General features: G+C 54.4%; 2 protein-coding genes across 8 annotated transcripts; one reads left to right on the top strand and one right to left on the bottom strand.

Moving 5' to 3' along the window:
• Nucleotides 1-59: 59 nt before the first annotated feature.
• LOC118717015 (mitochondrial chaperone BCS1) lies at nt 60-4,052 on the top strand. 4 transcript variants are annotated; one of them, XM_036434578.2, is made up of 8 exons: nt 60-150; nt 1,231-1,599; nt 1,704-1,843; nt 2,032-2,226; nt 2,498-2,561; nt 2,791-2,960; nt 3,502-3,619; nt 3,756-4,052. In XM_036434578.2, exons 2-8 carry the CDS (start codon nt 1,280-1,282, stop codon nt 4,003-4,005), a joined length of 1,257 nt encoding a protein of 418 aa, XP_036290471.1. In that variant the 5' UTR covers nt 60-150; nt 1,231-1,279; the 3' UTR covers nt 4,006-4,052. The 4 variants fall into 4 exon arrangements, with proteins under 4 accessions (XP_036290471.1, XP_036290473.1, XP_045436393.1 ...); XM_045580437.1 differs by lacking the exon at nt 60-150 and adding an exon at nt 253-271; XM_045580436.1 differs by lacking the exon at nt 60-150 and adding an exon at nt 340-555.
• A 526-nt stretch (nt 4,053-4,578) lies between these two features.
• Nucleotides 4,579-11,321, bottom strand: RNF25 (ring finger protein 25). Of its 4 annotated transcripts, none has more exons than XM_036434575.2 (10): nt 11,182-11,320; nt 9,026-9,100; nt 8,670-8,772; nt 8,511-8,578; nt 8,346-8,415; nt 7,143-7,214; nt 6,902-7,048; nt 5,772-5,864; nt 5,418-5,552; nt 4,579-5,220 (listed from the first exon to the last, which is right to left on the bottom strand). In XM_036434575.2, the coding sequence occupies exons 1-10, from the start codon at nt 11,220-11,222 to the stop codon at nt 4,642-4,644; spliced, it is 1,383 nt and encodes a 460-aa protein (XP_036290468.1). In that variant the 5' UTR covers nt 11,223-11,320; the 3' UTR covers nt 4,579-4,641. The 4 variants fall into 4 exon arrangements, with proteins under 4 accessions (XP_036290468.1, XP_036290470.1, XP_045436391.1 ...); XM_036434577.2 differs by having other exon boundaries at nt 6,902-7,073; nt 11,182-11,252; XM_045580435.1 differs by lacking the exon at nt 8,346-8,415 and having other exon boundaries at nt 6,902-7,073; nt 11,182-11,321.
• Between the last annotated feature and the right edge of the window lie 18 nt (nt 11,322-11,339).

Here is an 11,339-nt window from a genome sequence, read left to right as displayed (position 1 = left end):
CCACCATCGAGACTGCGGAGCAGAGCGGCGGGGCCGTCCGGATGGGCGTGGCCGGAAGTGGATAGGAGGCTAGGGGGCGGGGCCTAGCGGCGCTGCCCTCAAACCCCAAGGGGGGAAACCATCGAGAGGGAGGGCCAGAGCGTCATGCCGGTAAGGCAATGGGGGGGACGGGTTACCCCAAGCCTCGCAGCCGGAGGCGGAGCTGGGTGTGCAGGGGGTGCGGGAGCCCCGGGCCCGGGCGGGAGGGCTTGGTCCGTGGCTCCGCGCACAGGTATTTGGAATTCTGGGTCCCACTCGGAACCTGCGCGGAGGTCACTGCTGTCAGCGCTGCGCCCGCGTGCCGGGCAGAGGAACCATCGGGCTTCCTGCCCCTGGGGAGCTTACAGTCTAGAACAGATCCGGTCGCGTTTTACGGTGGAGAATTGTCAAAAATCTCTACGGAGGAAGTAGCACGTGGGCGGGACTTCCACGGGAGAGAACGCATTAGAATGGGCTTAGGAGCGGAGGGAACTGCTGAGCCGGGAGGCGGAGGTTTTAGGAGCGAATCCAGGAAAGGTAGGTGGAGGGCTCTGAGTACCAGGCCGAGGAGTTTTTACCTAATTCAGGGATCTGTTGAGAGGTGTTGGGAGTAGGGCAGGCCGATCTTTATGAAGAAAGAAATGGACCCCTGTGTACCAGTTTGGTGAGCAGAGATGGAGACCTCCCTACTCAGATAGCATTTCAAGAACTAAAATTCTTTAATATCTCAGGCGGGAGATGTTAAAGGGCTAAACAGGACATTGGGGATTGAACATGTAAAGGAGAGGATATTTGAAGGACGTTACTCATTGTGACAAGGCATGGTGACCATGACAGGTCAACGGGAGAGAATGGCTTCATCTCTGCTGAGCCTTTCTATCTCAGCAGGTCCCAGGGGCCACACGAATTCTGTCCATTATCCTGTTGAAGGCAGTTACCTTGTTCTCTTAGGGTTCCCCAGACACAGTCCTTTGGTAGGGAACTGAAGAATGAACAGGAAAATGAAGGGCAGATGGGATAAGGGGCCTGGAGCCTCAGCCCTTGCATTCCAGCACCACCACCAACTCTTAAGAGGAGGACGCTGAAGAGCCCAGTGACTGACCTGCTTTTCCGGTCCCCAGCTTCTGCAGGAGGGAGGGGCCGAGGAGTCCAGTTGCTTAACTAACCTTGTGTCCCCCCCCCCCCCCCATTCCCGCTGCGCCCCATCCCCAGGTTTTGAAGTTGCCTCAGGACCTGTGAGGTTCAGTATTTCCTTTTCAAGATGCCTCTTTCAGACTTTGTTCTGACCCTGAAGGACAATCCCTACTTTGGGGCTGGATTCGGGCTGGTGGGTGTGGGCACGGCCCTGGCCCTGGCTCGGAAGGGTGCCCAGCTGGGCCTGGTGGCATTCCGGCGCCATTACATGATCACACTGGAAGTCCCGGCTCGAGACAGGAGCTATGCCTGGCTGCTTAGCTGGCTCACCCGCTACAGTACCCGGACCCAGCACCTCAGTGTCGAGACCTCCTACCTTCAGCACGAGAGTGGCCGCATCTCCACTAAGTTTGAATTTATCCCCAGCCCTGGAAACCACTTTATCTGGTAAGGTTGGGAGCCAGGGGCCGCTCTGAGAGTCGCCAAGGAGAATGAGGGGAGCTGGGGGTGACACATTCGTTCACCCATTTTGACCGTGCTTTCTTATTCAGGTATCAGGGGAAATGGATCCGAGTGGTACGAAGCCGAGAGATGCAGATGATAGACCTACAGACGGGCACTCCTTGGGAATCCGTCACCTTCACAGCCCTGGGCACTGACCGCAAGGTTTTCTTCAGCATCTTGGAGGAAGGTGTGGGAGGACACAGGCAGGCTCTGTGGGGGAGTTGCAGGGTTGGGAGCGTTCGCCATCAGAGGAAGGGAAGCTTGGAGGATCTGAGCCCATGGGTTCGGGGGCTGGGGTAAGCGGTTTTGGCATAGCTCTGCCTTAGTTGCACAGCAGAGAGTAATGCTGGCTTTGTCTCCTCTCGTCCCTCCTAGCTCGGGCACTGGCCTTGGAACAGGAAGAAGGGAAAACAGTGATGCACACAGCCGTGGGCTCTGAATGGCGCCCCTTTGGATACCCCCGCCGGCGGCGGCCACTGAACTCGGTGGTTCTGGAACAGGGTCTGGCTGACCGAATTCTCAAGGACATACGGGAATTTATCGATAACCCCAAGTGGTACATTGACAGAGGTAAGCAGCAGCTGGGTCCTGGCCAGGCTGTTTTTGATGTGATGGTAGAGCAGGAGGAAACCGGTTAGTCTCTGTGGCCAGATGGGGTGGGTACAGCACTAGCCCAGTCCCGAGAGAGGAAGGGGAAAGGAGAGTTGCCGATGGGGATGATTTCTTCTCATACTCAGGTCTTAGGGCCTCCAGGGAACGGGGTGAGGAATGAGTGCAGGTATCTGGGGCAGAGTACATGATTGGCTGGAAGTCTTAATGATCATCCTGGCTGTCTTCCCAGGCATTCCCTACAGACGTGGCTACCTGCTTTACGGGCCCCCTGGCTGTGGAAAGAGCAGTTTTATGTGAGTAGTGTTGTTTCTCTTAACCCTCAGTCTGGAGAAAAACTGGTTGATGGGATTGGAAAGGGAAATAAATGTGGAGAACAGGAACCAGGATAAAAATAACACGTGGAACATTAGGGTGGGGCGGCGGAAGGGTTAGGCCTGACACATCTAGTGTAGTGAGGGACGAGCAGTTGGGCCCAAGGACAAATTCCCAGATAGCCAATCACCTGTCCGCCATCCTCCATAGCACAGCCTTGGCTGGGGAGCTGGAGCACAGCATCTGCCTGCTGAGCCTCACAGATTCCAGCCTCTCCGATGACCGGCTCAACCACCTGCTGAGCGCGGCCCCACAGCAGAGCCTGGTGCTCCTGGAGGACGTGGATGCTGCTTTTCTCAGCAGAGACCTGGCTGTGGAGAGTAAGTGAAGGGAGTTGAGGAAGGGGGGCTTTCTAAATGAGGAAAAGTAGAAGAAACCCGGAAAGCTGATGGAGGATGGCAGCATTAGCAGCAAGAGCCGAGAAGAGGCTCAGATGAGTAGGGAATGTGGCGGGGAATAGAAAGCGCTAATTTTAACACATTGCAGACGGGATCATGAGAATTCTCGTGTTTTCTGTTCTAAGGCTTAGAGTGTCGGCCTGTGGACTCAAGGGTCCCAGGTTTAATTCCGATCAAGGGCATGTACCTTGGTTGCGGCACATCCCCAGTAGGGGATGTGCAGGAGGCAGCTGATCGATGTCTCTCTCTCATTGATGTTTCTTAACATGTAATAACTTCAAAATGTAGTGGGTATTTAATTTTAAGGAATGCCTTTAACATTTATGTGAAATGTTCTTTGTACTGGTTCAATAGAAACTTACCTGGCCACTGGGTAAAGCTAGCAATGAAACTACTGGTCCGCAATGTGTTAAGTAGGACCATGACTGACCAGCTATGCTTCTTCATCTCTCCCTTCCTCTAGACCCAGTCAAGTACCAAGGTCTAGGTCGTCTCACCTTCAGTGGACTGCTCAATGCCTTGGATGGTGTGGCTTCCACTGAGGCCCGCATTGTGTTCATGACTACCAACCATGTTGAAAGGTAGGAAGGAGTGAGAGACACCGAGGCTAGACTTCACCAGCTCTGTACCTTGGGCGAATCAGAAAGTTCAGAGGGAACCATCATTTTGGGGGTACCAGTGGCAATGCTATCTGTGACTCTGCTGCCTTTTTCTTAGACTGGACCCTGCCCTGATCCGCCCGGGGCGAGTAGACATGAAGGAGTACGTGGGCTACTGCTCAAACTGGCAGCTGACCCAGATGTTCCAGAGGTTCTATCCCGGGCAAGCACCTGCTTTGGCGCAAGTCTTTGCAGAACGTGTCCTTAAAACTACAACGCAGATTAGTCCTGCGCAGGTGCAGGGCTACTTCATGCTGTATAAAAACGACCCTGCAGGGGCAATGCAGAATGTCGAGTCCCTGAGGTGACAACTGGGTCCTGCTCAGCTATCCTAGGGGATCAATAAACACCTGCCTACTACTCTGGTCTCTGACTTCCCTGTATTGGTGCTTGAGTAAAAAGCAGGGGAGCCATCAAGCATCCAGCTATACAAGTGTTAGCAACACAGCTTCGGTCAAAGGGGAAGACATGATACTAGTAAACAGAAAAGTCAGCCCCCCACCTAAAAGCATGTATATATGGTGTCTCCCATCAATGCATACACACTTTGAATAATTATAAAGGCACTGTTTATTAAAATACATTTCATTATAAAAATTGAGTTATCAGTGTGTTTACTTTTTTTGAGGGTCACCATATACATAAATAAATAAAATGTGGGTATACACACAGGGCAGGGTGCTTCCTGCAGATGGCTTAAATTTTGGCATCCACTAGTTTTCCCTGAAACCCACTAGCCCAGGTCCTTCTGACCCAGGCCTGATCTCAGGGTACAGATCTCAAGGCAAAGTGGAGGCTGCTCTGGCACACTCCCGCCTTGATAGGAATGTAGGAAGACAGCCATACTTCACAGGCTTGGTGCTACTGAGCAAAGAAAGCCAAACAAGGCCAAATCTCTTTATTGCCCCCATCCTGCCCCATTTCCCTGCCCCACCACAGTACTGCTAGGAACCATCCTCCGATTCCAGGCTCACGGGCTCCCTCCGAGTACCAGGTGAGCAGGTCCCCCGGCCCCGAGGCAGGCGGGGGTGGGAAGAACCGGGTGTCCGACTCTTGGGACGCTCCCAGCGAGCACAGTCCCGAGTCCTGCGGGGCGGGGGGCCCTGACAGCTGCCAGGCCCATTCTCTGGGGAAGGACCTCCAACCCCTCGGTTACGGGGTTCTTCTGGCTTTACGTCCATGGGCTCCTTGGGGGGCCCCTCAGGAAGTGGCAGTTCTTGGGTGTCTTTGGTACCTCTGTGGGCATTGTATTCTCCCTTTAGGTGCCTCCGTTCAGGCTGTCTCCCGGGGCCTCGGTTGGCCCGGGGGGTATCCAGGATAGTTTTCTGCGTCTCGCTCAATCTTTGCTGATTTGGCCCAGTCCCTGGAATCTTCTCGCACATATACTGGGAAGCCACAGGCAGAGGAGCTGACTGGGTAGGTTGGGCAGTGGATGAAGGAGACAGTTCTGTGGCAAGGGCACTGAGCGGTTGGGATCCTCTGGAGGCGTCTACAGCTGACTCAGGTTCCAACTGGGCAGGTGGCTAGAAAAAAGTGAGCAGATGCAGTGAAGGAGATTCAGCTTCTCAAAGCAGGGAACTACAGGCCTCTGCCCACTGACTGAAGTGGCCGCCATCAGCCCGTAACCCGCCCTCGGTGGAACAAAGCTCAGCCGAGGGCCACGGCAGAGGGTGTTCACAGGAAACTCCGTGTCACTAGGGGCTGGGAAGCTGTTCCTCACCTGCTGCAGGCTGATGAAATACCGGTTACGTTCAGCCTCTAGGTCGATGATGCCCCCCCTCTCCTGCTGCCTCTGGTAGAGCCGCCTTAGCTCTTCTCGCTGGCGCAGGCTTTCTGCATTGGGCTTGTACAGCTCCTGGTAGGACGGAGGGAAAAGTAAGCACAAGGTAGACCTGACCCTGCTCTCCCAGGACTGCCTCGGGAAATCTGGGCACGGTTCTTGGCTTTTATTCCTCAGTTTGGGCTCCCAGTGGGGGCTGCGGCTTGGTAGAGGTCTCAGATTGAGCCCATTCTAGGCAAACAAGATGCCGTTCCTCCCCCGCTGGAGAATACCATTAGGAAGGGAGTTCCTTACCATGGGCTGCTGGGGTTCAGGGGCTGCTTTTAGTGAGGCAAGATCATACACAAGGGGCTCTCTGCACACTGGACACTGCACACCAACAGCCTTCTAAAAAGAGAGGAGAAAACCACACCTGTTTCACAGCCCAGGGTGATCACCAGCTGCCTAGCCACTCAGCCAGCCTAATCTGCCAAGGGCTGGGCAGAAGGCACAGGCATGCCTGTTTCCAAATGGAAGTGAGTGTTCACTCATGGCCATAAAAAGGTTAACAGCCCTGGACTGGACGGGGGACGGGGGACGGGGCTGTTGTCAGCGGTGTCAAATGGGGTGGGGGGGGGAGGGAGGCTGTTGTCAGCGGTGTCAAATGGGGTGGGGGGGGAGGGAGGCTGTTGTCAGCGGTGTCAAACGGGGTGGGGGGGGGGAGGCTGTTGTCAGCGGTGTCAAACGGGGTGGGGGGGGAGGCTGCTGTCAGCGGTGTCAAACGGGGTGGGGGGGGGAGGCTTGTCAGCGGTGTCAAACGGGGTGGGGGGGGGGGCTGTTGTCAGCGGTGTCAAACGGGGGGGGGGGGGAGGCTGTTGTCAGTGGTGTCAAACAGGGTGGGGGGGAGGCTGTTGTCAGCGGTGTCAAAGGGGGTGGGGGGGGAGGCTGTTGTCAGCGGTGTCAAACGGGGTGGGGGGGGAGGCTGTTGTCAGCAGTGTCCAACGGGGTGGGGGGGGGAGGCTGTTGTCAGCGGTGTCAAACAGGGTGGGGGGGGGAGGCTGTTGTCAGCGGTGTCAAACGGGGTGGGGGGGGAGGCTGTTGTCAGCGGTGTCAAACGGGGTGGCGGGGGGAGGCTTGTCAGCGGTGTCAAACGGGGTGGGGGGGGGGAGGCTTGTCAGCGGTGTCAAACGGGGTGGGGGGGGAGGCTGTTGTCAGCGGTGTCAAACGGGGTGGGGGGTGGGGGAGGCTGTTGTCAGCGGTGTCAAACGGGGTGGGGGGGGAGGCTGTTGTCAGCGGTGTCAAACGGGGTGGGGGGGGAGGCTGTTGTCAGCGGTGTCAAACGGGGTCGGGGGGGGGGGGGAGGCTGTTGTCAGCGGTGTCAAACGGGGTCGGGGGGGAGGCTGTTGTCAGCGGTGTCAAACGCGTGCAGGGTCTGGCGGGCCGACCTGTTTGGCTGCGGCATGCTGCCGCTCCTGCTCCTGCGCATCCTGTCCCTGAGCCCGCAGCTCCTGCTCCATGTGCTGGATGTACCGGGCGAGGCAGTGGCAGTGGAAGTAGTGGTAACACCGTGTCTTCGTGAAGGCCTCGTTCTCCTGGAGGGAGCATGGACACAGGGCGCTGCGTCCGAGCTCTCTCACGAGCCCTCCACTGCCTGCCCTAAGCAGACCCCAGGTCACAGAGACCCACCTGGAAGCCATAGAGGCAGATGACGCACTGGCCGTGTGGGATATTGTTATCTGTGAGGATTTCCTTCCCTTTCTGAGAGGAGAGAGGACACTGTTCAAACAGGGGGGCGGCAGCAAGAACTGAGTAAAACCGTCACTACTCCCAGGAGTAACTGGTCTCCCACCACACCCGTCTGTTACCTCGTGTGCACACATTTCTGTCTCAGTGATGCTCCCTCTGCTGGGAATCAATCCTGCTCTACGTCCCTGACCCTCAGCCAGATGCCAGTTCAAAATCCAATCTGCCCTCCCACTCAGTCACCTTTCACAGTTCTTGAGGATGAAAATGATGTATCTTAGAGGAAAAAAAGTGTTCAATGAAAACACACCTTCTAGGAGGCCTTTCGTGGTTAGCCCCCTTTGAAATCATTGCCCCAGTGAGTTTGCTCTGGAATAGGCTTTCAGAAATAAAACCAAGGCCTGGACAACCCAAAGGGACAGAGAACTCAAAGGCATCAAGATGAACTATCAAATATGCATCTGCACAGTTGTTTCAATACTCAATACTTTGTAATTCCACAGAGTCCAACTTTGCTCTGTGGAGGCCCGACTCAGGAGTGCTACACTGGCCCATGCACTCTCTCTCTGACACCAACCACCCACCTGTATTCTTTCCTGAACATCTCTCTAAAGAACTCAAAGTAGGGGAAAACGAGCCTGTACTTAATTGTGTTTTTAAATTTCAAACGGCTATCGTGACTTTTGTACGTTAACTTGTAGTTTTAGGTGGTGCTTTATGTGGGTTTCCTTTACTAGGACAGAAACTCTGTAAAGATCCATGACTTTCTAATGAGCTCTAATGGCACACCAGCCTTCAAATGTTCATTATGGCAGACCCTCCAGGTGGGTGGGATCCATCTCTTGCTACTTTCAGTTGCCAGTGCCAAGAAAACAAGAAATGCACTGAAACTAAAGCAAGACTAATGCAAGTTAAAGAAGAAATGTAATTTTCTATCAAGATGCTGGAATAGGCAACTTGGGAGAGCTATAGAACTGTCCTGTTGGGAGCTTTTTTTTTTTTTTTAAACAGAAGAGAGTCTTTTCTTTCTGGGTTTAGACCTTACCAAAACAAGGACTGATTTGATGAACACAGACATACTCATGATTCCAGGCCAAGGCTCCCCTTGAAAGGAAGGACATCTCTCCAGGCTAGAGGACCTCTTACCTCGATGAGCTCATAGAGCATGGCAGTCCCCAGCCCAGCCTTGGCCACGTGGCCCAGGGCCTGTGCAATCCTGGAGGAAGAAAGCAAACCAAACGTCAGGCCTGCTTCCTTCCCTCCCCAGACTGAGCTGCATCCTGAGTTTTCCTGCTCTGACAGCCTGCTTACTTGTGGATCTGTTCATCTGAGAGTCCTCGGGGGTTACGAATAGAGATCTGTGGCACCTCATTGGGATACTGGTAGGAGAAAACCACAAATTACTGCTAACGCACCCCACCCTAGACCTGTCCTCTTCCCCCCTTTGCTGCAGTAAGATAGGGACCTCACCTGGGCTGGGACCTGAAGCACCAGAGTGAAGCAGACGTACTGTGAGTCCTGGTCTTCTGCCGTGGCAGGGTGCAGGGTGATGCAGACCTCCCATGGCGAACACCTGCAGGTGGATGAAGTGGAGACCTGGGATGTGAACCGGGCAGGGGCTGGAGGGTTGGGGTGAGATAGTAAAGCGGGCAGAGGAAGTAAGCAACAGGCTCCCTCTTTTTTGGTGGTGGTGGTGGTGGTGGGGGAATGAAAGGAACAGTCTTTATCTACAGGAGAGAAACATTTTTGAATCAAGGCTCACAGATTCTGCATGGAAATGTCTCATTTCTAAGGGGACTCATGTCTACCTCTGTAAGAATACGCACCTGCCATTTCCTTTAATCACTTGTAGTTCATCCAGATAGATAGATTCTAACACCTCGATTTCTGAGGGAAGGACCCTAGAGAGACAGAGTTTTAGAGATCATTTCTGCCAACAGATGAGGAAACAGATTCTCAGGAAGGTGAAATTACTAGCCCAAATCTCAAGGCTTAACAGGCAGCACTCAGATGAGAACCTGGTTTCCTGACTCTCTATTCAAGTTTTGTTGATTGTTCCTTAGTGGCCATCTCTCTTACCCAAAAATATGATGTCCATTGATTAACATCAAGGTTACCAATACCACTCTTGGCTTTCTCTACACTATTGTTCATGTGGATCACAGTATTTACATACGCTGCCAACATTAATTACCCTCAACCTTCTCAAAGGAGATACCATCTGAACAGAGCAAGTTGATATAAAAGCTATGTTGCTGTGTTGTAGTGGAAGAGCCATCAGCCTGAGTCAACAGGTACCAAACACATAGTACCCATGTGCTCTGAGTACTTATCTCTGTAAGCCTGAGTCACCCTAACATATCAATACCACCACCTACTCTCTAGGGTTACTGTAAGGATGAAAGGGCTTTGTTTATGTAAGGTATCTAGTGGCATCTTGGCCATAGTACCTAACCTATATTTGTATATAACCTTTTCCCTTAAAAGGAAAAAAGGATATAGTTAGTATTCAGTGTATTTATGACCCTGTTGTATCAACCTGTCCAGGTCAGGATCCAGTGGTCCTGATGTAAATCAGAGGACACACATTTTAAATCACAGAAACAGCAGTCACAATGACCTTGGAGGTGACACTGATAATACATGAAAATATGCATAAATAGTTTGCTTTCTTACAGGTATATTGTTCCCTCTTTAGCAAGAGCAACACTGCTCTTAGCGTGACTTTTTATTAGTGGTTCTCAAAACTAACACACTCTCTCTTTAATCATTTCCATTGCTTTTTCAGAGAGTGAAAGGAGAGAAACATTGATGTGAGAGAGACACATCGACTAGTTGCCTCCTGCTTGGACCTCAACTGGGTGTGGGGAGCAAACCCACAACCCAAGTTCATGCCCTTGACCAGGAATTAAACCCTAGACCCTTCCATGCTAGGCCCAATGCTCTAACCACTGAGACACATCAGCCAGGGCTCAAAACTTTTTTTTTTTTTTTTTAATCTCACGGCATTATAGGCTAGCTGTGCTGCTCTCCCCCCGGATCAGAGTGTCTCCTCAGAAGATGTCTCCTCTGAACAGGCTGAAAACCACGAGTCTAGATGATTTCACTAAAGCTTTCTGAGTCAACAAAACACTGAGGTGTGGCCTCCATCAAAAGGCCCCTCAGCACCCTGTTTCACTCAGTCCAGCCGCGACTGGAGCCTTGATAGGAAGAACGGGGTGGGATGGCGGTAAAGTTGTGACCAGCACAAAGGGGGGAGGGTCACTGTAGACTATCCTGGCACCAAGGATATAGGAGTTGGAAGCGGACAACCCGTATTCCTAGTCAGAACTACGACCCTCCTGGCAAACCATTTTACCTGCCGGCTGACAGAGGCCCCTCGGCCGCCCAGCCTCAGAGGCGCGGCCCGACCGGCTCGGCCACCCTGTGAGGTGGGCGCCCCGGCCCCTCCCACCCGGAGGCCCGACAGCTAATGAAGTGAGGAGCGAGCCCTCCGGGCTCTGGCCTCTCAGGGATGCCTGAGAGGAGGCCTGAGAGCGTTCTGTCCGGCGTAAGCTTTCCTCAGACCGCAGTCCTCGGCTGCCAGGGGGAGAGGGCGAGGGGAGCCCCGGCGGACACAGGGGGCGGGAGCCGGCGGACACGGGGCCCGCGAGGTTAGAGAGAGACGCGGGGCGACGCGATGAGCAGGCAGCGCCGGGGCCTGAGCAAACCCACGTCCCGGGGAGACGAGGGGACGGGATGAGGCCGGAGGAGAGGGCTGAGCCAGAGGGCGCGCGCGCCCGGGCCTGGCCGGCGCACATCCCGCCGTCGGTCGCTTAGATCAGCGCCCTCCACCCACCCACCCCCAGCCCAGAGCTCTCACAGAAAGATGTCGGCGTCTCCGCCACCCCTCGCTCCGCCCCGCACGCCCGCCATACGGACCGCCCGCGGTCCCCTGGACCGGCTCCCAGGCGGCCCGCCAAAGCCCCTGCCCCAAAGTTACCAGTCCTCCTCCCCTGCAGCTGCCAACGAAGACGCCGCCATGTCTCCTCCGGCCTGCAGCCGGAACCGGAAACACTCCCGGGCTACTCGGAGGCAGAAAGTTGAGGGAATGGCGGCTGCGTGGCTGAGCGGCGGTTGCTAGGCGACCGCGGACTCGGG

The sequence above is a fragment of the Pipistrellus kuhlii genome, unplaced genomic scaffold (assembly GCF_014108245.1).
Source record: "Pipistrellus kuhlii isolate mPipKuh1 unplaced genomic scaffold, mPipKuh1.p scaffold_m20_p_127, whole genome shotgun sequence".
Taxonomy (NCBI): Eukaryota; Metazoa; Chordata; class Mammalia; order Chiroptera; family Vespertilionidae; genus Pipistrellus; species Pipistrellus kuhlii.
The sequence above is the reverse complement of the archived record's forward strand: the minus strand, read 5'-3'. Positions and strand labels throughout refer to the sequence as shown.

Bases quoted from the DNA above. Each gene is read 5' to 3' on its own strand.
- LOC118717015 (XM_036434578.2), top strand. From the start codon at position 1,280: ATGCCTCTTTCAGACTTTGTTCTGACCCTGAAGGACAATCCCTACTTT. The intron at 2,562-2,790 runs GTGAGTAGTGTT...CATCCTCCATAG, and splicing joins TGTGGAAAGAGCAGTTTTAT to CACAGCCTTGGCTGGGGAGC. The intron at 2,961-3,501 runs GTAAGTGAAGGG...CCCTTCCTCTAG, and splicing joins CAGAGACCTGGCTGTGGAGA to ACCCAGTCAAGTACCAAGGT.
- RNF25 (XM_036434575.2), bottom strand. From the start codon at position 11,222: ATGGCGGCGTCTTCGTTGGCAGCTGCAGGGGAGGAGGACTG. The intron at 7,215-8,345 runs GTAAGAGGTCCT...CTCTCCTCTCAG, and splicing joins TGCTCTATGAGCTCATCGAG to AAAGGGAAGGAAATCCTCAC. The intron at 5,221-5,417 runs GTGAGGAACAGC...ACTTTTTTCTAG, and splicing joins ATTTCATCAGCCTGCAGCAG to CCACCTGCCCAGTTGGAACC.